This window comes from Kogia breviceps, chromosome 7, assembly GCF_026419965.1.
Source record: "Kogia breviceps isolate mKogBre1 chromosome 7, mKogBre1 haplotype 1, whole genome shotgun sequence".
In the NCBI taxonomy this organism is placed as follows: Eukaryota; Metazoa; Chordata; class Mammalia; order Artiodactyla; family Physeteridae; genus Kogia; species Kogia breviceps.
The window spans coordinates 97,632,716-97,658,996 of NC_081316.1; the positions used below are offsets into that span (position 1 = coordinate 97,632,716).

Consider the following 26,281-nt stretch of genomic DNA (forward strand, 5'->3'; position numbering starts at 1 on the left):
CATGAGAAATAAGTTATGGGATTATTTAAATTGCTGAAGAACTTTTTGGTTTACAGAAATCTATCCTTCTGAGTTACATAAAATGGTGCACTCTCTTTGGTTACTTAAAATTATTTGTCATTAAAAATTGTAATTTTAACTCTTCAATGACAGGGAGAGTGAGGTATATCGGTATCTGAGTGAATGTAAGTGAGACGTACTTATAATATACCAATTATGTTAGGATAGGTGCTGAAGGGGTTTTTGATATCCGCTCTGAATTTTCTCTACGCTATTTTATTTTTAAGTTGGTACTATTAAGTTTGCATAGCCAGCAAAAGAACTAGTCTTGAGCATTAAAGATCTGTAACTAAGGAATTCTTCAGGGAAAACATTCATCAATGTTTTAATGAAAAAATTATTTTTCTCCTGTCCCTGAAATAATTTATTTCCTACATCCACAAATAAAATAATCAAGCAATGCCAAAATATAAGGCAGGGCAAAAAGAAAAGAAAACTACATAAATCTGTCTTTAAAGCAAATTATAATGAAATCTCTTTGATTTCTGTTTTCCCTTTCAAGCTGTTCATAGTTTTTTCTTCCTCCTTAAATAAAGTCTTTTGATGACTACAAAAGCAGTATATGGTAAATACAGGAAAGTTTAACAAAAGAGGTAAAATCACCTGGAGTCCTTTTTCCCAGAGATAACCACGTTTAACATCAGTATCAAGGGACTTTAAATGATTCAGTCACTTTGATTCCCAGATTAATACTGCTATTTGACTCACTACTCTTGAGGTCAAAAAAATTCCTGTTCTGCTTCTCCTTTTTATTTTCGGAGAGGTTTTTTTACGCAGGCCTCTCACTGTTGTGGCTTCTCCCATTGCGGGGCACAGGCTCCGCACAGGCTCCGGACGCGCAAGCTCAGCGGCCATGGCTCACTGGCCCAGCCGCTCTGCGGCATGTGGGATCTTCCCAGACTGGACCACGAACCCGCGTCCTCTGCATCAGCAGGCGGTCTCTCAACCACTGCGCCACCAGGGAAGCCCCATTTTTTTTTTTTTTTTTTTTTTTTCACTTCATAAAAAGTAGCTCTCCTCTACTAGCAAAACCTTTGTTTCGGAACAGAAGTTTTCCTCTGGGTCTCTTTTCTCTGAAGCAAGTTCTCTGCCAGTAACCGTCTTAATTAAAGGAGTTAACCAACCAGCTGGATGTCTCTCAATGATCACACCACCTGTCCTAACTATAGGGCTGAGGTGACATCATTGCCCTTGCAAATGGAATTTAGTTCCTCAAGGTGAAGCTAGTGAATGATTTCAGACTTCACTTTTCAAATGGCTAGGCTTATTTTATATAGAATAAACTATGTCAAGGGGAGCTATGCTTGTATAATAAGGTCCATGTGTATATAGTACTTTTGGAACCTGTTTTAGTCTTTATTGTTATCTATTGTACAAGGTTAATTGTTTAACAACAATCAGATTTTATCACAGTGCATTTAGGTCCTAATCAGGAACAATAAAAGTCTATTAAGGACAGTAAACTTTATAGATATATTTCCTAAAGACATATTTTTTCCTTTTTACCTGAGTTTAAATATTAAACATTATTACCATTCCGTAGATTTATCAGGCCTTGATCAAAGAATATTTGCTTAGATTATATTTAAATATAAGATTCTTTAGGGACTTCTGGTGGCACAGTGGTTATGAATTCGCCTGCCAATGCAGGGGACGTGGGTTCGAGCCCTGGTCTGAGAAGATCCCACATGCCGCGGAGCAACTAAGCCTGTGTGCCACAACTACTGAGCCTGTGCTCTAGAGCCCGCAAGCCACAAATACTGAGCCCATGTGCCACAACTACTGAAGCCAGCACGCCTAAGAGCCCGTGCACTGCAACGAAGAGTAGCCCCAGCTCACCGCAACCAGAGAAAGCCTGCACAGAGCAAGAAAGACCCCAAACAGCAAAAAATAAATAAATAAATAAATAAAATTTTAAAAAAAGATTCTTTAATATTTGTGTTAACAGCATGTAACCACATCCTCTTTAGGTAAGGTAAACAAGAGGGACTTCAAAAATAAAGTACAGGGTTTGATACATTTTGAGCACTTTAATAGACTGTAATTATTATTTGCTTTCCTTTAGTACTGGAAATTCCAAAGGCAATTCAATGCATAGACTTACCTTGGAAAAACTCATCCTCTAGCAGTGAAGCATCCCACGGAGGCATGCTATTTCCCTCCCTCATGCCTGCTGGCTTGGGGACAAATGCACTGTCAATGGGTTGATTTTCCAGAGGTGAATTGTATATTTTTGCCTGCTAATTTTAAAATAGAAAATGTAATATTATTTCTGGACCTTCCCCAGCCAACATGTTCCTACAAAAATGTCCCAAGCTTAAAAGTCCTAGTCTAAGGACAGCAAATAAATTTTTCTAACATTCATTTCTCTAGTTGTAATGTTTTGTTGTTTTTGCAATTTGCAAGTGATCACAAACTTCTCCATACCTACATTAATTTCTTTTAGTATGAGCCTCTCCCTGCAAAAGATTCCTACAAATTTACATAGCACTACAAAAATCTTAAGGAGGTTCCTGGAAAATAGGAAAGAAATTGACCTCTCTTAAGTGGAGAATGTTGTCTCTCTGGCCCCAGTGGCTGTAATTTTATATTTCTTAACACTGTACCTATTTTCTCTCAAGAGGCCGTTACCTGAAACTTGCGGTGGATCTTAAGATTTGTAAACTTGATGGATTTAGGAAAAAAAAGTATTTCTATCCATGGAAATCATGTAGAATGGTAGAACCTCCCAGATACACATAAGGAACTGATTAATCATTCTGAAAAAAAGGCGCTGAAAAGCATGACCTTATAATTTTTTTCTAAACCTTTGCTAGTTTTATAGGATTTAGGAGAATGATGTAGAGTTCTTTACTAGCAAATTTTATCTTGATTTCATTAAATCCATCACTGCTCTAATTTTAAGTTTTAATTTGTCTTTATAACCTTGGGGAATTATCCACTCCCACACCTCCACTTCCTTTTGCCAAAACTCCATTTGCATTTCCTCTATCAAACTGGCTCTGCCACTCATGACTCCACTTTAACTCATACTGCCTGCATCCCCGAACAAGGCCACCTCCCATTCCAATTGCTTTATTTTCAGTTCACTTTCTACCCGGTCCTTGCCGCTTGAATCCTTCTCTTCCCCAATTTTTCTCTTTTTATTTGATGTTCACTATCACATTTAATCTCATCTTGAATGCTTAAGGCCAAATCTCTAATCTTTCTAAAGCTCCAGCTTTTTAACTTCTCCAACACAGGTCTGTCCAATTTTAAAGCCTAGGTTCTCTTAATCCTTGGTTATAATTGGTCATAATCTAGTATTTTTATACCTGTTTGTTTTCTTTCTCAAGATCTAGGTCAGCTATTTCTTACAAAAACCCTGCCCAAATTTCATTGACTTGTCATTTTCAGTTCTATGGGTAAGCCGTAATTGAATACATACAGAGGAGATTTAGTAATAAGAAAAATAATCCAATGATAATTTATTGGTTATTGGATATAATTTAACACACATGTTAAATTCAGAAGTAAACAAATATTAGAAGCACAATATAACTATAGGGATATACCAATTGGAGGTAAATAAAACTAGAAACTAATCATTTGAAAAATCAGATCAGTTACAATTACACTTTTCTCTCTACAGTGCATCGAGGTGTTCTCTTTTGTGTCCTACCTACTGTCTCTCCAAGTCTTTATTTGTGCTAATAACAATTAGCCATGAACCTTATAAGCCCATTCTTCCCAAACCTGCAGTTTTGGTAGTTGGTACAGAGTAGATACATTTAAGAGAATAGTAAGCATCGTTGTCTCCCAACCATTTTAACATTCAAGTAAACTTCAGATTTCCTCTATGTAGACCAGAGTACATTCTTTTTGGCCTCCTGGATCACATTCCTTTATAATGAATTTATAATGAAACGAAAAGTACATGAACTGAACACTCAGGTGGAGATGAACCTCTCTAGGCAGGAAGGATTTCTACCAAGGGACCGTGAATATAACATCCTTTGGTTATATTTCTGCACAGATCTTCTGCTTCAAGGCCACCCCTATTCACCTAACATATTAAGGATGTTTCCAACACATGGAGATATTATATGGCTAAGAGAGGTAAATCCTTCTGTGGCTCAGAGCACACACAGATCCTCAGTCAGGGCTCAGTCTTCCTCCAAAGAATATTCTGTGCCATAACATTATCATAAAAGATGAAGCCTATTTCCCATACCTGGTCTAGAGGATGAGGCCCAAACACCTCCGTGCAGCAAAATAGTGTCAAAATCCTTTTCCAATTTTTGATTTAAGCCTTTCTTCCCCAACTAGCTTTAATCCCCATGCTCCAAGCTCCCTACACACAGTCCTCTAAAATGCTGTGCACTTCTTCTGAGGACTCTGTGTCTCTGCTCCTGATCTTTGCTCTTTCTCCTCTTCTTCTGGAAAATATCAGCTCATCCTTTGGAGTCCAGTTCCTATATCACCCTCTCTGTTAGTCCTTCTCCAATTCTTGCAGGAATAATTAATTACCACAGTATTTTTTATGCACCTCTGGTATTATGCATTTTATTTCATATCAAAGTTGTTTACATTCTCTCCACTTTTATTTTATCACTCGACTTCTACCCTTCCTCCCCTACCCTCTCACACATTCTAATCCCCACTCTGATCTAGGAAACCAGGGATTCACTGACACATGAATAAAACCCTGGAAGTGGACCAAATTCTAAAATAACTAAGAAAGCATAGTATTCTACTTTGTATCCTGAGCACCTTGCATAGCATCAGCATTTAAGAGATTGACTCATATTTACTGAACTGAATTCAAGGACGATGCTTCCCACAATAATATTTCCCACTTCTGAACTTCTCCAATACATTTTTGTACACTTTTTTGATACTATCTTATATTTGAACAAAATTACTCATTTATTCAGTTTTCACTATGCTTTAAAATAAACATATCTTCTCTCATTTGATCCTTAGAACAAACTTGTGAAATAGGTAGGGATTTTCATTCTCACTTTGCAGATGAAAAAACTGAGTCTCAGTTAAGTACCTTAGTCAAGTCACAGGAATAATAAAAGGTGACACTGGCTACTGACACTCATATGGTCTGATCTCTAATCCTATTTTCTCCACTACATTGCTTTGTATTTTTATTTTACTAATGTACATTTCTTCAATTAGGTGGTAAACTCCTTGAAGACAGGAACCTTGCTTTAAACATTCCATACCCTCCATGCACACAGTTATCGATTGATTTTCAATATACCAAGGTAGAAATTTACATATATAAGATTTTTAGTGAAGATTATTACAGAAATTGAGACACTGAATATTTACAATATTGACTCAATATAGCATGTCTGAGGTAGGAAAGCATAATGGTTAAGCACATGAATACTAAACATGTCCAAATTCTGGTTCTCTCTCTTAAAAGCTGTACAATTTTCGGCATGTTGCTTTTTTTTTTTTTTTTTTTTTTTTTTTGTGGTACGCGGGCTTCTCACTGTTGTGGCCTCTCCCGTTGCGGAGCACCGGCTCTGGACGAGCAGGCTCAGCGGCCATGGCTCACGGGCCCAGCCGCTCCGTGGCACGTGGGATCCTCCCGGACCGGGGCACGAACCCGTGTCCCCTGCATTGACAGGTGGACTCTCAACCACTGCGCCACCAGGGAAGCCTGGCATGCTGCTTAATGTTCCTGTTCTGCACCTTAGTTTCTTTCTTGGAATAATGAAAAAAAAAAAGACAACAACGCAACAACAACACTCCTTATCTCAGTGTTGCTGGGACGATTAAATGAATTAATAGTTGTAAAACACTTTAGAATGGTGCTTAGCACTTAGTAATTCCTCATCGTTAGCCATTACTAGTCTTCTGTGGTTACAGAGAATTTCCTGGAGGACTCCTGCGGGTGCTCGTAGCATAATGAGTTAGAAAAGTGTCCTACAGGATTAGAGGCCAGAGTCTTAAAATGCTGGCTTTAGGGTCTCAGTTACATTCTTAAACATGGTACACAGAATATGCTGAGCAAAATAAGGCCATTTTTCCAATCCCAATTCACTCTACTGATAAATTCTGCAATTCTGACATGATAAGACAAACAAACCTCTGTCATAGAGTAAACTCAGACTATCTGAAAACTTCCAGGGCAGCCAAACCTGTAGAACAGCTGTTGGAACTGAAGCTTAAGCTCACGGATGTTATCAAATGCCTTGATAAAGTCAACAATTTTTCAAGGTGTTTTTGAATTTATTCTGCATCTGTTTTCCTGCAAAGGTCAAATCCAGCATTGTACCTTGTGGCTTAAAACCACACATTCATTTCTTCTTTCAGTTTCAGAGTACCCACGTTGTGCCAGGAAGTGGGGATATACAGGTGAGCAGGCATAGTCCCAGCCTCAGGGAGCTCACACCAGCCTAGTCTGTTATGCCACATCGGAGGTATGTTTCTAGGGGTACAGAGCTGGCATATCATGTAAGAGCAGACCCAGCCAGAATTTGTTCAGAAATAAGGAGTGACCAAGTGGCCAAGGCCATACAGTTTGTCTATTCTTGGATATGGTGGCTACTTTGATTTTGGATTCCTCACCTTTAAGGAGATGGTTCTCAACTGGGGTCAATTTGCTCCTCATGGAACATTTGGCAATTTCTGGAGATAGTTTTGATTGTCACAATTTAGTGGAGGAGAACTACTGGCATCTAGTAGGATGCAACTAAACATCCTACAGTTCACAGGAGAGGCCCCACAGCAAAGAATTATTCAGTCCAAGATGTCAGAAGTGCTGAAGTAGAGAGAAACTCTGAGCTAGAAGATCTCTAAGTTTCTCTTGTCAACCTAAATAAAAGGGTAAACTGAGGCAAGATCGAGAGTTGAGTTTATTTAACAATAGTAGAGGACTTGCAATTTGGGACACACAAACTGTAGCGAGCTGCAGGCAAGTCTGCTGAGGGTTTGGGATAGGCTGTATTTGGGCAGGGAATGTAAAGAGGGGAGAGTTCAATTCGAGTCTGTTAAAACAGACATATATACTACCAAATGGAAAATAGATAGCTAGTGGGAAGCAGCCACAGAGCACAGGGAGATCAGCTCGTGCTTTGTGACCACCTAGAGGGGTGGGATAGGGAGGGTGGGAGGGAGGAGATATGAGGATATATATATATGTATAGCTGATTCACTTTGTTATGAAGCAGAAACTAACACACCATTGTAAAGCAATTATACTCCAATAAAGATGTTAAAAAATAAAAAACAAATGGAGACCAGCTTTGAAAATTTCCTGAGCAGACGAAACCAGTCCAGTCATACAAACAAAGCTCAATTCAGCTTATTTTGTGAGGACAATCTGACCTGGGTCATTTTTGTTCATGCCTCTGGAAACCATAAGCAAAACTTTGCAAGGTTGATAGGAGGCAACCCCTGACCAATTCCCTGTCATTTAAGAAAATTCCAATATTCTTATCAGTTTTCTGTAAATCAGGCATTTATGGGAAATCAGTCCTTAAGTTTTGTCTTCCTCAGGGAACATGTGTGAGATTTTCCATTTTATGCAATGCATCCTCTGGTTCCATTGTAGACTGAAATTCTTTCACACTTTCTACCTCTAAAAATTCTGTTTTCTGAAACCCTTTGCTTCTTTTAAGCTGATGTAAATGTTTATTTATTTATTTATTTATTTATTTTTGGCTGCATTGAGTCTTCGTTGCTGTGCGCGGGCTTTCTCTAGTTGCGGCGAGTGGGGGCTACTCTTCGTTGTGGTCCATGGGCTTCTCATTGCGGTGGCTTCTCTTGTTGCGGAGCACGGGGCTCTAGGCACGTGGGCTTCAGTAGTTGTGGCATGCGGGCTGTAGAGCACAGGCTCAATAGTTAAGGTGCATGGTCTTAGTTGCTCCGCAGCATGTGGGATCTTCCCGGACCAGGGATCAAAACCATGTCCCCTGCATTGGCAGGCAGATTCCTAATCACTGCGCCACCAGGGAAGTCCCTGATGTAAATGTATAAATAGCAGCTTCCTTCTTTCTCTCTCTTTTTAAAAAATTATTTATTTATTTATTTGGCTGCACTGGGTCTTAGTTGCGGTATGTGGGATCTTTTAGTTGTGGCATGCAAACTCTTAGTTGCGCGTGCATATGGGATCTAGTTCCCTGACCAGGGATCGAACCCCGGCCCCCTGCATTGGGAGCACGGAGTCTTAACCACTGGACCCCAGGGAAGTCCCAGCTTCCTTCTCTTTGAATGGAAGGTCATCCAAGAATGTAGTACAACCTCCTTCAAAATGTTGGAATCCCCCTTGTACCATTCCTGCTAGGCTACCAACCAAGTGAGAGGAAGTTCATTATCTTAAATCTTGGCAAGAATCCCTGTGGCATCAAGGGCCAAATTCCAGCTCTCTGCAGGTTAAGGGGATAAGACTTTCATGGATAAATAATGGAGATCTAGGGCTTCCCTGGTGGCGCAGTGGTTGAGAGTCCGCCTGCCAATTCAGGGGACACGGGTTTGTGGCCCGGTCCGGGAAGATCCCACATGCCCCGGAGCGGCTGGGCCCGTGAGCCATGGCCGCTGAGCCTGCGCGTCCGGAGCCTGTGCTCCGCAATGGGAGAGGCCACAACAGTGAGAGGCCCGCATACCACAAAAAAATAAAATAAAATAAAATAAATAATAATAATAATAATGGAGATCTACATGTTATACAAAACCCTTGTCTTCAACAATAGTTTCATAATTTTCTCTCTCCTACTTTTTATAACAGCTATTAACTGGGAGCTACAATCATTGGCTTGAGTTTCATTTATATTCCCAGTTCTTACTTTTTTAGAATGACATGCTCTGAGCAGTGAAATGGTTTAAGGCAAGCAGCAATTAAGAGTGCCAAAGAAGGATATCTACTAATCCTCGGACTGGACTTTCAAATCCCAAGAACTCCAGATTAGCTCTCCTGTTTTATAACTTTTAGGTGCTCACATTTTTTTTTTATGTTCCTCATTTGTTTCGGACCCCATGGCTCTTAAATGGGAAAGGAGGGTTAGCTCTGAGCACTTCTCCGAGGAAAAGCAAGAGTACAGATGCATCCTGAAGTAGGGCTCTGTCCTTTTAGAGAACAAAGCTGCATGTGTGCCACTTCAGTCCACTGCTCAGTTAAAGGAGAGTCTGCAGGTAGCGAGCAACTGGGGCTCATAAACAAACAGGGCTTTGGGGCTGTTGGAGCTGTAGGCATTTTTGACTTCTGGCTACGGAGTTAACAGAGACCTGGGTTTTTCAATCCTGATTATACCATTTTCCAGTGTGACCTTGAGCATGATCTTTAAGTTCTCTAAACCTCAGTTTCTTCATCTTTAAGTGGGAATAATAGTACCTACTTCATAGATTACCTCTGGGGATTAAATGAAGTGACCCATGTCAAGTACCTGGATGACAGCAAGTTCTCCATCCGAATGTAGCAGTTGCTGCTGCTGGTGTCATGGTTGGGGCTCAAGCATATAAAGGAGAGAGATAGGGCTCAATGTTATCTAGAAAGAAGTAGCATTACTTTGAAGAAGAAAGGAGGCTCACTTTTGTTTGTGAAGTAAAGAACCTCTGTTTATATGCACTCCTCACCAGAATTCTATCCCATGCTTTTTGGAAAAAGAAGAGAGAGAAAGGTAGATATTAGTACTAAGGTCCATCAATTGAGAAATGCCTCTACCTTCCTCCTGCACTCTTAGGTACCTTCCAAAACTCCATCTTTCTTTCATCTCTAAACCATATGAGTTACACAGGAAGACACAAGTGTGTGTAGATCAAAAGTCATGACAGCAAAAAAGTAAGAAACAGAAAACTTAAAGCTTCTCAATCTTTTAAGCATGTGAACACAGAGATAAATTTAAATTTAAGCCCTTTAAGTGGGGGTCCTGTTGGGTCAGTCCCCTCATGTGAACCTGTTCTGTCCAAATGCATCTCACCTATCAGTGGCTTCCTCTTTGAATACAAATGATGATCTTGCCCAGAATAGGTCTAGCACAGACCCACACTGGTTTGAAGTTTATTTGGAAATTTTCAAAGCTGGTCTCCATTGATTTTGACAGACGCAAACTGAACTCTCCCCTCTTTACATTCCCTGCCCAAATACAGCCTACCCCAAACCCTCAGCAGACTTGCCTGCAGCTTGCTACAGTTTGCATGCCCCAAATTGCAATTTCTCTGCTATCCCCAGATAAATTCTTCCTCTGTCCAACATTTTAGGGCTGTACAGGACTGACACGTGGTAAAATATCAGAGATGCTAACGATAGTCTCTGTGGACACACAATGGCCTCACTCCTCCTGGCAGAGCCTGCTGTTTGAGTATTTTAGTATCACAGCCAACTGGAAACTGATCACAGCTGGGAAACTTTGAATTCTGTAGGAGAAATCTAAGCTTCTCAAGGAAATTTCAAACTGCACCAATGAGAATTCTATTTAAGTAGGTAGCCAATCAGGAATTACATTAATTCTGAGTTCTTCAGCATAACCTTTAGTTATTTGGTTACTTACCAAAGCAGTTCCCCTCACAGACACAGGAGGTATGTGGTCGTCACATCTGTGAAAAGAATTTGAAATAACTTCTTTGAAGAGGTGCCTAACTTTTGGAAAATCAATAGCATGTTTGCTATTCTATCTTGATATCTTGAGAAGATATATTTCTGATGCTTAGTAGGGAGACATTTCTTAGTGCACTGCTGAAAAATCTTTCAGAAACATTTTCCTTTTCTTGCTTAGGATCAATGTTTTACATCTTTGTCACTCAGGTAGCCAAAAAAAATTACATAATAGTGGATTTGTACTTGAACATAGCATGAAGACTTAATTACAAAAACAGTTATATTTGTTGAGTGTTTACTGTGTGTCAGGCAGTATTCTCATGCTCTATAGGCATGTTATCTCATTTAAATACATCACTCCTGTCAAGTGGATACTATGACAACTCTCATTTTACAGATCAGAGAAGTTAGAAGACACTGTAAAAGGTACACAGTGGCTGAGCTCAGAGCCGGCCACAGGCTGACTGAATCTAGAGCTCTCATTCTTGATCAGTATGGCACACAGAATTTTCTTGTAAATGATTTTCTGCTTCTGTACATTTTTGTTTTAAAGAGAGAGTAAGTCAGAACCAGATTCAACAATTCTTAAGGGAATTTTTAGAAAAGCAAACCTTATAAAGATGACTTCAGGATGCTTATTTTTATAAATATGCCTTAATTATTATGAAATCATCTTGAAGGAGAACAATTATGCTTTTACTATTTATGTTGCTTCTCTAAAATTCAGTAGAAGGTGAAAAATTTTGAAGACATAGGTCCAAAATTGAGATAAATTTTGATTTTTTAAAATCTATAATCCTATGCCAGGGTGTGCTGCCTGAATTGCAGCTTAAGAGTTAATAGACCATAATGACTCAGAGCTCTTGTATGAAATCAAGTCCTCTCCTTCACTAAGAGAACAGCAAGATGGAATCAAGAATTAAACAAACTGAGACTCTAGGTCAGATCAATTGAAAGTGGCAAGATGCAGTTTTCCTTCATTCAAACTCCTAGTTGCTTCATGGTTCTTGAAAGTTGAGCATAAAACCTGGGAGGCCAAGCAATTTTATATTTAAAAGATACCAACATGCATTTTATAGTTTAGCTCAAAATTTAAACAGAAATTAAAATTAATATGGATTTTTTTCATATTATTCTGAAATACCAGCTCTATACTAATAATATTTAGAAGTTAAAATACTGTTTTTATTCATATGCTTCCTTTTCATACAGCTTTATTGAGCCTGCAAGCCTTCTACTTGCTAGGCACTATTTTGAGTGCTTTGGAGGAAATAAATATGCCTGAGATAGAGACCCTGTTCTCTGAGACGCTTTAGGATAGGAAAGATTAGATACATAAAGAGCCAAAGTGCAAGCCACAATGTGAAAAGGACAATACAGACGCTTAAGTAAAATATGCTGAAAATGCAGAGGGGCCGGTGAGCACTTGCCCAGACTAACCGGGAAGGCAACAGGGAGAGAAGGTGGTGGTTGAACAGGTATGAGAGGAAAAGAACAGCAGGAGCACAAGCCTGAGATGTGAGAGAGTAAGGGAGGCTCGGAACTGGCAAGTAATTCAATTTGCCTGGAGCCAAGAGAATGTCCAGATTGTGAAGATTCTTTCAGGAGCCCTGGGGAGCTGCCGGCTTCATGATGTCCCTGCGCAGCTCAACACTCTCATCAGCTCGTCAGGGCCCTGGTCTGATTTGGAGTGAAGGGAGCAGGGGCAAGAATCAGTTTCTGAGGGTAGCAGGTGGCACAGTTGGGACAGAGTGTCACCGAGTGGGAGGGTGTGCTGTGAGTGGGAGGATGCATGTTCCCTGACAGTGTGCAAGGCCGTGTGGATTTAGGTTGCAGGCAGGGTATGGGACTCAGGGGGCTTGGAGGCCCAGAGTCTCCTTGGTCACTTCCAGGCCCACCTTCAAGTTAATTTATGTTTCTGATGTGAAAGGCTTCCACTTGTAGAGTGAATAAAAACAACAGTGCAATCACAAAAGCTATGCTGGTTAAAGTCCTCTGGACTTGGTGATTTCAAGAGACTGCAAGTTATCTCACCTGCATTTGCTTGCAAGTCCTACTGAGCCGTACCTTAAAGATCTCTCACATATATTCCCACTTCGCCAGCTATAGGTAGAGCAGTTTCTCAGCCTTGGTACTACTGGCATTTCTTCAGTGTAGTGGTTTGTCACATGTGTTATATGATGTTTAGCAACATCTCTGACCCCTACCCACTAGATGCCAATAGCACCCACCCTTCAGTTATGAAAACCAGAAATGTCTTTAGACATTGTCAAATGGCTTTCGGGGTGCAAAATTGCCCCTGCTTGAGAACCACTGTGCTAAAGTGATTTCTCTAAAATGAAAATCTCATTATGTTACTTCTCTGTTTAATGAGAAAAAAAATATATAATATGCACATGCACACACGCATGAAATACACCAAAATAATCAGTGTTTCTCCAGGTCAGTGGGTGGGGGGTGATTTTATCTGTTTTATATATATATATATATATATATATATATATAAAATAAAGGACTACATATACATATATAATATATATAATACGGAAAAGGATGGTATTATTAGAAAAAGTGATTAAGGGCTCCCTGCTGTCTACAGGATCAAGTCCAAGCTCCTTAGCATTGCATGTATAATGTTCCTATGTTCTAGCCTTTGCCAGCTGCTCCCACCCCACCTCGTATCAGTCTCGCCTTATACTTGGTCACTAAACCTCAATGACCTAGATGAGTTCTTGCTTTTTTCTAGTCTCTGCATCTTTGCTGTATCATTCTTTCTGCCCAGAGCAACCTCCTATCTCTTAATTGCGTAGCTCAGTCCTATGTGTCCTTCAGAAATTGGCTCTCTTTTTCCAGGAGTGCTTCTGTATCCTCCAGTCTAAATTAACTGCTTCTCCTATAATGTTCTCATGGCAGGAATACCATGCATCCACCACAGCACTCACCATATAATACCATAATCATCAGTGTACTCGGCTGTCACTCAGAGGTCACCCCTGTGTGTTTTCTAAAGAGCATCTCTTCCTCAAGATCCTTACTGTCATTTGCCAGAAAACTGCCATAATGAACATACGAATAAATCCATGATGATCGTGATGTGATCAGCACTTCCTAGAGTTCTGCTCAACCATACGCAGTCATCTGGTGTTCCCTACTAGATTTTAAAGTCCTCCAGATGGGGACTTTGCCTTATTTTCATGATTTTATCTCCAGCACTAAACACAGTATCTGATCCAGAGTAGGACTTTGATAAATAAATGAAAGAGAAGCTATCACCTCAGCTACTAGTACCATGCCAGGAATTCTGATGGCCCTTGCCATAATGGGGGTAGGAAGCTCTGCCGCCATGGCTCCCAAACCTGGATGAGCATCCAAATATACTAGGGAATTAAAAATAAATAAAGTGCCCCACTTCAGACCTGAATCAGAATCTCAAGGCTGGGGCCTGGTTATCTGTCCTTATTTTAAAATGCTGATGAAATTCTAATAATGACCAACCAGATCATCTGGGAACCATTCCCTTTGTCTTGCTTCTCCCTCCCGTCACCACAATCCTACTGTTTATCTGTGGACACCACACCTGGGATCACTGAAGAATTTCCAAAGAAGGATTTTGCTTACCCTGATCTCTCCTTTGATCTTTGAATATAAGGTGTCTTACATTCTTGACATTCCTGTGTCCTCCAACTGATGCCTGGTCACTTAGCAGGAAAAAGGAAGGCAGCATAGTAGGACATTTGGAAAGAGAGAAAAAGGAAGAGGGAGAGACAGAGACAGACAGACAGAAAACAGAATCCAGGGAAAACAATAATCTGCCTTTTGAACTTTCCAAAATAGCATTTGATCTTTTGCTTATGTAAACTGGACTGCCTAGGCTGTGTACACCCTGTGATAGATCAGGCAAATTTGGGCACCCACCAAAACTCTGCATCCTCAGGTAAAAACATCATCTGAAAGGAATAGGGTAGTGGGGAGTCATACCCTCACTCCGGGAGAGCAGTTGTCACTCTATAATCACAGCTGTGTGGTGAGTACTTACTGTATGCTATACACTGTGATGGTCCTCAAAGGAAAGAAGCCAACTTAAATTTAACTGTACATGTTACTCATGAGTCTTATGAATAAGTTCTCTTGTACTTCCACTTTGCCCTAGTCCTCGGGACTACAACAAAGGAAAGTGTAGAGGAGAAAACAATCAACATCTCTAAAATCACCATCATGAACTGGTGGCACATGGCTTCATAGCTTTAAGAATACGTGTAGACATGAAGGGGCCCCTTTGCAGGGATGACTTCATTGTGGAGTGTGTTGGTGCATGGAACAGAGGGTGGAACATCACCTATTCACGGTGAGGGGTACATCAATGGAATAACCGGGGGTCTGGAATAAGAAAAAGTAACTGTAGATACTGCTGGGCAGCCAGGAAGGCTGCATTTATAAGCTCATGATATACACTGTTAGGTACTTGCTGAACTATGTGGAGGCGGTGGAGTTACTGAAATTCTGTGGCGGGGACTGAGCACCATATCTCAGGCAATAAACACCCCAAAACAACACACAAGGAAACATAGCTTACAGGGAAATATTAGGAGAAAGATACACAATCCAGTCAGCCCTCAGTGTCCACAGGTTCTGCGGATTCAACTAACCGTGGATGGAGCCCTGGTTGGCTGAATTTGTGGCTATGGAGGGCTAACTATACATTTTGTATAAGATACTTGAGCACCTGTGGGTTTTGGTATCCGCAGGAGGTTCCCAGAACCAATCCTCTGCAGATACCAAGGTACAATTGTATACGTATGTTTTCTTGAATTTTTGGCTAGCAATAAATGAATTAAAACATTAATGGAAAATTTTCTTTGTTCCTGGGGCTGTGGTAGAGTCATAGAGAGTACGGTTCAATCATTTACAAATAGGATTAAAATAATAATGGGATAATTTGGGAAGTACATAAATTTGGGAGGAGAAACTTCAGTAGTCATATTTGAATCAGAAATAGCATAACTTTTTGCCTTTTTATTAATTAATGAAGTCACTATGTTCCCATGGCTTTCTAGGGGTTGGCTTTCTTTCTGTGATTTGCAGAAGATCCTCTTAAACTGCTTTGCTGACTTGTTCTCCAGAGGACAGAGTGTGACAAAGTCGAGTCTTGATGGCTTCAGCAAGTAGAAACCTGCCTTGCACAGGATGACTGTGCTTCCCTCTGGGGCTCTTTGTCAGTTCCTCCCACTGTGCTTATAGGCAAGGAGGAGCTTCTGAACCAGAGTCTGTAAGCTGAAGCTTGATTCTGCATTTTGAAAAAAGTCAGAACTGCCAAAGGAAAAATACTCTACTTAAGAATAAAGGGCCTTTTGGAATGTATGACACACAATTTATAGTCCTACCATAGTACTACGCTCCCTTAGAAACACCCTTCCCCCAGCACACACATTCACATTCAGGATTTAGATCCAGATATTTAGGTCACATTCATATTTAAAAATAAAAAGGGCATATTTTCATGCTTTATCTTCTGAAACCTATTAGGAGCACAAAACAGTGCCTTCATTACATTCTGCACCAGCACGATTATTCCCACTTACGGTTTGAACATAAAATATATTTAAAGATGGCAAATTCTGAAAACTGTAACACACACACATGCTTAAAGGATAAAATTTGTTTCATTTTTGTATCCTGTGTTTGGCTAAAAGACAGCTACAAGTCATTATGATATTTAAGAAGAGCAATCGCTAAACAGAATTTTGCAAGAGTTTCATTTTTTTCACTTTGGTCTATGACTAAAATACATGATACCCAGAATGAAGATTATAGATCTTTCATCTTCTTTGATCCACTTTGGCAGCAACTTACAAAATGAGCTTGGAAATAACTTGTCAATAGAGTTAACAGTTTCCTCAACTTTTCCTAGTTTACTAATGTTAGATTGTTCAGCTACAATAAAACTCTGCCTTGAAGAAAATTACCTAAAACACAAATTACATCATAAGTCTCAGCTGCACTACACATTAGGAATATTTCTTTTCTCCTTAAAAATAATATTTCCTATAAAGGAAATACTCCTCAATTTTTAATTCCCAAATGAGAGAATTACTAGTGTTTAAAACATTTTTTACAAAGAAAAGCGACTCACCTATTTGAAGAGTATTTCCTTGTAAGTGACTGTGGTAGAAAGGATCACATAAATCTACATTTTGTTCAGCTCTTCATTATTTCATCAAAGACAAAAACAGCCTCAGGTGAAAGCTGGAAGCAAAAACCTTCCATTCCCCCAAGAGCTCCTCTATGAGTCAGGAGCCTCATTGCATGCTTCACCAAGCTGCTTGCTGCCTTTTGTTTTTCAGCAAGAGTGACCTCCAACACCTTTTATTTAGAGCTGCAATGCACTCTTAATGGCACACATGGAACACATCACGTGCCAAGCCAACACCTTAAGAGGGTGGGAAGCTTTTCAACCAGGAAGACGTGCTGAAAATATTTAGCAGTCAGCAAATTGCATGTAAGCAAAGCCTTGCTTGTTTTTCACAAAACAATCCAACAACGTAGAGTCAAGATGAACTGATTTACACAGTTCTCAACTGGGAACCATCTGGAACAATACCTCCACTGCTCTCAGAGCTTCCCCACCTTCACCTTAAGTTTAAATTCCAAGCAACTACAGAAGAATGGCTGTCCTCAATATTTTTAATGATGGTAATATACTTTTTCTCCATTTCATAATTCAGTTTTTCTCTACTCTTTGCTCATATCATTTATGCTCATTTACTCTTTATACTGCAATTCTCCTGACACACATACTCCCCAAGTAAGGAGTAGTTTCAATTTAAATGTATCTTCCTGACCAGGGCAAAGACCAGGCCCTTGGAGCAGTGGAGAAACTGTCAATAATTATTTCTCAACATTTAATCCATCATTCACCATGTCCACCTCCTGAGATCTGTGCAATTGGTTAGAAGTTGGATTTCAGATGAGCCCAGTTTCAAAGTTTCATAAGGACTTTGTCCCTTTGAGGGCTCAGCCCTGTTTCCTTTGCTACTATCTGAAATTAAATTCTAAGAACAAACATTAAACATTCTGAACACAAAACAGGCTGGTGGGCTCTGGTATCAGATAACTAATGAGCTGTCACAGGAGCTGAGTTTAACTCACCCTTTCTGTCCCAGCGGTTGAAGCTTTAAAGTCTCCTTTCTGGATTTTCTGAATGAGAACAGGGAAGCAAATGATGATCTGAAGCTCAGCCGAGAAGCAACGGATGTTGGGTTTCTTTGATTAGGTATATTTTTAGATCTTGATGTTTGTAATTCCATAGGATCTAAAAGAAAATTGTAAAAATTTTGCATGATTAATATTTCCAGGTAAATACTCTTGGAGAACTAACCCCCCCACCCATGCAGTCTAGGAATGCAGGCATCCCCACATGAAGACCTCGGGACTAGGGGGCGCCCTGTGCCTCTTGGTTCTGCTGAGCGGAGGAGCCTCACTAAGAGTGGGGAGTCTTTCAGTAGGTGCTGGGGCCTGCAGCTCTGCAGGACGTCCTTCCCCCTCATACCAGCTGGGACACTTTCTCAATGTGTTTTTCCCACGGCAATCCAAAGCCAAAGGTAGTGTGTTAGGGACCTCAATCGGCTCTTGTGCTGCTCTTAACTACCCTATCCTTCAGAAATTTTTATTTTGGTGCTTTAAAAACATAGTGATAGACTATGTGACTTTTCATATCAGAGAAAGTAAAGGAAAAGGAAATTAAGCCCTTTAGAGTGCTCCTTATTCCCATTAAAATCTCTGTGCATATGTATTTGCTACATATATGGTTTATATGTGGGTATGCATGTAATATAAATATGTATAACATATATGTATAGATAATATATGTTATATATGAGTATTAAAAATTCTAAGGCATGCTCCACATATACCAGTTCCATCATACTATAATACTTTTGGACATGCTGAGTTTTTAAATGAGGAATTCAAGGTAAGGGGAATTCATCATGGTATATATGGGGTTAATCTAAAAATCTGAATTGTGAACTTTTTAGATAGATTTCTTTTTTATGGGAGTTGCAAAATATTTCCAATATATGTTTAGATATATTGTTACATGTTTCTCAATGTTACTAATGTTAGTAACATATAACAAAAGCAGTCAATGTGACTCTATCAGTAGAGAGATACTTTGCACTGTTTTCCTATTTAAAATTTCTAATGCACTTTGTTATTCTCAAATAGTCCCGAGAAAGCAGTTTTTATTATCCTCATTTACAGATTAAAAAATAAGCGATTGGCGAAGGTAAGAGACATGCTGGTAGTCACAAAGTTAGAATGTCCAAGGAAGGCATTTGTTTGAGCTCATTTATGGGGTTTAAGTTACCAAAGTACCAGAAGGGTGGCAGCTTCTCTACCACCTTCCCCCTCCTAACCCCCCTCATTTCCTGTTCTCCTTTCCCTCCTTTCCTCTGTCTCCGCCTCCTTGTGCATCATCATCCTGTTTATTTACATGCTTACTCTGTTAGAGTTCAGTACTTTATATGCATTATTTTATTTAATTCTCACAACCACCCTGTGAGGTAGGTATTATCATACCCATTTAAAGATGAGAAAATTGAGGCTTATAGAGAATAAGAATAAGTAACTTGAATAGAGTCACATGAATTCTGATAGAATAGAGAATATAGAGACAGACAGAGTGGAGATTTGAATCCAGGCCCTTTTTGATACTGATGCCTGTGTTCTTAACCATTGTGCTACCTTGCCTGACTCTAAAAACATACCCTCAAGACAGTACAGTCCATTTTCAGTTCACTCTTTTTATGGTGAATTTTGCCCCTTATGATTTAAAAATAGTCCTGAACATGGATTGGTTAAATTGGAGATCCCACTGAGCCCTTATCTTCAATGAGGTGCCCTAAGGTCTCACCATTTTCTGCCACCCCCTTTCTCAGTCTGTATGTAACTGGTTGTTTTAACATTTGGCCAACATCTGTTTCACTGCAAAACTTTTTCCTTTGAACTTCTTCAAACCATTCACCAGTTACTCCTTGAAGCCATCTGATATCCCTCTTTGTCTTCTGGAGTTTGCTGAAATAAAACAAAAATATCAATGCATGCTTTAAATTTCTTCTCATGAAGTGCAAACTCATGTGGTGGGTCAAACTTTACCTAGTGGAGGAGTTTTATAAACCATAAGTCCAGGAGAAAAATTGACTCTAGTCGGAGTTTCCTCTTCACCATCATGGATGTATTTTGGCTGTAATCATCTAAATTCGATGACAATCTGAAGTGTCTGCTAGTAGTTGAAATAATCAAGTTGCTGAGGACAATGTGTGTTGAGCATTGTGCAAACCTGACCTAATAATGCAACTGAATGATAGATATTTTAATGACATGGGGAAACTAGAATATTCTAGTTCTGATTACTCATTCATTCATTCGTTAATGATTAGATGTTTATTGAGCAATGTTTATGTAACAGGTCCTGTGTAGGCAATGGGGATACAGTGGTGAATATAACAGATAGGGTCCTTACTTGCCCTTTCAGTGATCAAAGAGAAAAGCTTACATGCAGAAAAGAAACTGTTGAATGTAATGGTCTTAGATAACGGAATTCTTTAAACACACAAACACAAAAGCCCATGTATGAGGACATGGCTAATGCTCAGTAGTAAGGGCAGTGTGATTTGAGATGGATAGGAAAGGTCACCCAAAGCACAAATGTGTCTGACCCGCACTTCCAGAATGCCAGAACTGAAATTCTGCCATTATTTTTTTCCTTCTCCCCTGCCCTTACCTGCTTAGTCTCCTTTCAAATGGAAATGCTGCTCTAAGTCCTTAGTTAAATCATCAGTTGTGATTTTTTTTTTTTAAAGCAGATCATTTGCTCCATTTCAGGAGGACCCTAGAACTGTTTGGAAATGAGAGAATATTTAATCCAGGGGGAGACTGCCCTGGATTGAGGCAAATAAAGCAGAAAGGGGAGTCTGAAGAACAAAATGACAAATTTCATCAAGTGGTCAGCTTGACAAAGCTCTGATGAAAAAGCCAGGCTTGTTATTGGGCCCCAAGCTCGAGAAGTTCTGCTGTTTTGGAAAGAAGTTCATGTGACTCCGCAGTTGCCCTTTATCCAGGGTCCTCTGTGAAGCACAAGTGTTAGAGAGTTTGTATTCCTAAGAAAGTGGTGAGCAAGACAGCTGCAGAATGGCTAATTTGGGGTTAAAGACAATGAACTGTGATGGTTGCAAGTCAGGCTCCTGCTTGGGGCTATGATACTGTCATTTTATAAAATAAACAAGAGGGAAGCCAGAGGCCATCCTGCCCAGACTTGCATTTTGAAAAGCATTACGCAGCAGTCATCATGTCTAGTCCACATAATTTGCATTGGTGCCTCCCATTTTGCCATTGCCATCCCTCTGACAGCTGGTCACTCCTGTCTCTTGCTACTATTCTTACTAACAGACTAAGAGACCATACTGGCTGTCTCCAACTTATTAATACCTCATTTATTAATGTCATATATATATATATATATATATATATATATATATATATATATATAGGCCACACCTCGCAGCTTTCAGGATCTTAGTTTCCCAACCAGGGATCGAACCCAGACCCCAGGCAGTGAAAGTGCTGAGCCCTAACCACTGGACCTCCAGGAAATTCCCTAATGGCCCACATTTGTACATGACCTCTAGTTCCTCAAAAACCCTTTCAAATTATCAGACCCCAACATTCAGCAGCATCCCTGCCCACTTCTCAACACATCCTTCTCATTTCAGAGGACAGTCAAGCTACCCGACTTGGGCACTCTCTAATAAACGTAACTTTATTATTTTTTTCTAAAGCCTCCATATAACATTGACTCTTTTAAAATAATCACACTTCATTTAATTTCATCTCAAGCACTCATTCCACACTTGCACTCAAATCCATCACTGCCTGTTTCTTTTTAACATTTGGCCAATGAAATCAGAAATCTGTACCTCTATGTGAATACTCAGACAGCGTGAATTCTACTCCAGGACATGTATCATAAAGAAATACCAGGAGAGCTGGGAAGATGGCGGAAGAGTAAGACGCGGAGATCACTTTCCTCCCCACAGATAGATCAGAAATACATTTACACGTGGAACTGCTCCTATGGAACACCCACTGAACGCTGGCAGAAGACCTCAGGCCTCCCAAAAGGCAAGAAACTCCCCACGTACCTGGGTAGGGCAAAAGAAAAAAGAATAAACAGAGACAAAAGAATAGGGACGGGACCTGCACCAGTGGGAGGGAGCTGTGAAGGAGAAAAGGTTTCCACACACTAGAAGCCCCTTCGCAGGCGGAGACTGCGGGTGGCGGAGGCAGGAAGCTTCAGAGCCAAGGAAGAGAGCGCAGCAACAGGGTGCGGAGGGCAAAGTGGAGAGATTTCTGCAGAGAGAATCGGTGCCGACCAGCACTCACCAGCCCGAGATACTTCTCTGCTAACCCGCCGGGAAGGGCGGGGACTGGGAGCTGAGTCTCGGGCTTCAGAGGTCAGATCCCGGGGAGAGGACTGGGGTTGGCTGCGTGAACACAGCCTGAAGGGGGCTAGTGCGCCACGGCTGGCCGGGAGGGAGTCTGGGAAAAGGTCTGGAGCTGTCGAAGAGGCAAGAGACTTTTTCTTGCCTCTTTGTTTCCTGGTGTGCGAGGAGAGGGGGTTAAGAGCGCTGCTTAAAGGAGCTCCAGAGACCGGCACGAGCCGCGGCTATCAGCGCAGACCCCAGAGACAAGCATGAGACACTTAAGACCGCTGCTGCCACCACCAAGAAGCCTGTGTGCGAGCACAGGTCACGATCCACATGATACTATACATAGAGAATCCTAAAGATGCTACCAGAAAACTACTAGAACTCATCAATGAGTTAGGTAAAGTTGCAGGATACAGAACTAATGCACAGAAATCTCTGGCATTCCTATACACTAATGATGAAAAATCTGAAAATGAAATTAAGAAAACACTCCCATTTACCATTGCAACAAAAAGAATAAAATAGGAATAAACCTACTTAAGGAGACAAAAGACCTGTATGCAGAAAATTATAAGACACTGATGAAAGAAATTAAAGATGATACAAATAGATGGAGAGATACACCATGTTCTTGGATTGGAAGAATCAACATTGTGAAAATGACTCTACTACCCAAAGCAATCTACAGATTCAATGCAATCCCAGTCAAACTACCACTGGCATTTTTCACAGAACTAGAACAAAAAATTTCACAATTAGTACGGAAACACAAAAGATCCCGAATAGCCAAAGAAATCTTGAGAACGAAAAATGGAGCTGGAGGAATCAGGCTCCCTGACCTCAGACTATACTACAAAGCTACAGTAATCAAGACAGTATGGTACTGGCACAATAACAGAAATAGAGACCAATGGAACAGGATAGAAAGCCCAGAGATAAACCCATGCATATATGGTCACCTTCTCTTTGATAAAGGAGGCAAGAATATACAGTGGAGAAAAGACAGCCTCTTCAATAAGTGGTGCTGGGAAAACTGGACAGGTACATGTAAAAGTATGAAATTAGAACACTCCCTAACACCATACACAAAAATAAACTCAAAAAGGGTTAAAGACCTAAATGTAAGGCCAGACACTATCAAACTCTTAGAGGAAAACATAGGCAGAACACTCTATGACATAAACCACAGCAAGATCCTTTTTGACCCACCTCCTAGAGAAATGGAAATAAAAACAAAAATAAACAAATGGGACCTAATGAAACTTAAAAGCTTTTGCACAGCAAAGGAAACCATAAACAAGACCAAAAGACAATGCTCAGAATGGGACAAAATATTTGCAAATGAAGCAACTGACAAAGGATTAATCTCCAAAACATACAAGCAACTCATGCAGCTCAATATCAAAAAAACAAACAACCCAATCCAAAAATGGGCAGAAGACCTAAATAGACATTTCGCCAAAGAAGGTATACAGATTGCCAACAAATACATGAAAGAATGCTCAACATCATTAATCATTAGAGAAATGCAAATCAAAACTACAATGAGATATCATCTCACACCGGTCAGAACAGCCATCATCAAAAAATCTAGAAACAATAAATGCTGGAGAGGGTGTGGAGAAAAGGGAACTCTCTTGCACTGCTGGTGGGAAAGTAAATTGATACAGCCACTATGGAGAACAGTATGGAGGTTCCTTAAAAAACTACAAATAGAACTACCATACGACCCAGCAATCCCACTACTGGGCATATACCCTGAGAAAACCATAATTCTAAAAGAGTCATGTACCACAATATTCATTGCAGCTCTATTTACAATAGCCAGGACATGAAAGCCACCTAAGTGTCCATTGACAGGTGAATGGATAAAGAAGATGTGGCACATATATACAATGGAATATTATTCAGCCATAAAAAGAAATGAAATTGAGTTATTTGTAGTGAGGTGGATGGACCTAGAGTCTGTCATACAGAGTGAAGTAAGTCAGAAAGAGAAAAACAAATACCGTATGCTAACACATATATATGGAATCTAAGAAAAAAAAATGTTATGAAGAGATTAGTGGTAGGACAGGAATAAAACACAGACCTACTAGAGCATGGACTTGAGGATATGGGGAGGGGGAAGGGTAAGCTCTGATGAAGTGAGAGAGTGGCATGGACATATATACACTACCAAATGTAAAATAGATAGCTAGTGGGAAGCAGACACATAGCACAGGGAGATAAGCTCTGTGCTTTGTGACCACCTAGAGGGGTGGGATAGGGAGGGTGCGAGGGAGGGAGACGCAAGAGGGAAGAGATATGGGAACATATGTATATGTATAACTGATTCACTTTGTTGTAAAGCAGAAACGAACACATCATTGTAAAACAGTTATACTCCAATAAAGATGTTAAAAAAAAAAAAGAAAAACAAATACCGTATGCTAACACATATATATAGAATCTAAGAAAAAAAAAAGTCATGAAGAACCTATGGGTAAGACGGGCATGGAGATGCAGACCTACTAGAAAATGGTCTTGAGGATGTGAGGAGGGGGAAGGGTAAGCTGTGACAAAGTGAGAGAGTGGCATGGACATATATACACTACGAAACGTATAATAGATAATAGATAGCTAGTGGGAAGCAGCCGCATAACACAGGGAGATCAGCTTGGTGCTTTGTGACCGCCTAGAGGGGTGGGATAGGGAGGGTGGGAGGGAGGGAGATGCAAGAGGGAAGAGATATGGGAACATGTGTATATGTATAACTGATTCACTTTGTTATAAAGCAGAAACTAACACACCATTGTAAAGCAATTATATTCTAATAAAGATGTTAAAAAAAAGAAATACCCTCCCACTCCCCATCCCCCGCAAAGTACATTAATTTAACTGAACATTATGCACTTGCTAAAAATAATTACTCAGGCAATGTAGCATGTGACATAACATGAAGCAGAAAAAACAAAGTACAACATTTTATCTATGCTTATAGCTATGATGATGCACCCATTTGATGAAAATGATGCACCCATTTAGACACACCAGGGAAAAAAATCAAACACCTGGTCTCTTAGAATAGAGTAATTACAGGTATCAATTCCACTTTTAATTTTTGTAAAATTATGTTTATTCGATAAGTACAATATATTTTTCTTTTTAATTTGAGTTTTTATTTATATTATTTTACATTATAATGTTTCTTGCATATAGAGAAAAAATCAGTCATATTTTCACAATCCTAATGCAATCGTATTGCCCTTTTGATGTGATCTTTTCCTCTGCACTTTTCACATGGTTGTAATAAAATGTATTAAATATATATTTGTGGAAAGCCTCCTGCAGAGAAAATGCAGGGATACAATGGCAAGCAGAGCTGATATAGCTACTATGCTGGAGAGCTCACTGCTTAATGAGAGAGACAGATATGAGTCCAATAATTATACAAATATAAGATAACAAAGAGTGGTAAGTATGATTTCTTCATTCAACACATGTTTGAACTCTGGGCAAAGAGCAGTGAACAAGTCAAGTCCTTGCCTTCTTGGAATTTACATTCTGCTGGGGTAGGAGTGGGGGCAAACAGGTGTTATGAGAGCATATAACAAGGGGCCCTGCTTATATGAGGCAGAAGCAAATATTTCCCTAAGGAGATGACATACGGCCTGAAGGATGAAGGATGAAGCAAAAGGTAGTGGATAGAGGGTTCTAGGAGAGAGCTTTCCAGGCGGAGGGGTAGCAGCTATAGAGTAAGTGCCCCCAAGGCAAGAAGCAAGGAACTGAAACGAGGCCGGCCTGGCTGGGATGTGGCAGTGGAGAAGACTGAAAGAAACGCAGCTGCTAGATCATGCAACACTGGGGCTTGGACTAAGCAGTTGGACCTTTAGTTCTGGAGCAACGAGAAAGCATTGATGACTGGGCAGGAGCATGACACATCAGATTTGTACTTTTAAAAGATCATCCTAGGCTAAAAAGCCTCTGCACAGCAAAGGAACCCAACAAAATGAAAAGGCAACCTACTGAATGGGAGAAAGTATTTGCAAATCATATTATCTGATGAGGGGTTAATTATCAAAATATATAAATAACTCATAAAAATGGCAAAAAAGCAAACTATCTGATTTGGGCAGAGGATCTGAATAGACATTCTTCCAAAGAAGACAGACAGATGGCCAACAGGCACATGAAAAGATACTCAATATCAATAATT

The 26,281-nt window shown here is 40.0% G+C and overlaps 1 protein-coding gene across 4 annotated transcripts in view; it reads right to left on the reverse strand.

Moving 5' to 3' along the window:
• The window catches only part of EXPH5 (exophilin 5), a 72,492-nt gene that overhangs the window by 10,111 nt on the left and 36,100 nt on the right, over positions 1-26,281 (reverse strand). For 2 of the 4 annotated variants that reach the window (XM_059068269.2, XM_067038892.1), the window contains exons 2-5: positions 19,509-19,669; positions 17,744-17,906; positions 10,551-10,596; positions 2,165-2,300 (exon numbers count right to left, since the gene is read on the reverse strand). In XM_059068269.2, coding sequence (XP_058924252.2) covers positions 2,165-2,300; positions 10,551-10,596; positions 17,744-17,906; positions 19,509-19,669 — 506 coding nt within the window. Of the gene's footprint in view, positions 1-2,164; positions 2,301-9,446; positions 9,512-10,550; positions 10,597-17,743; positions 17,907-19,508; positions 19,670-26,281 lie in introns of those variants that run through there. The other 2 variants (XM_067038891.1, XM_067038893.1) reach the window with 2 other exon arrangements.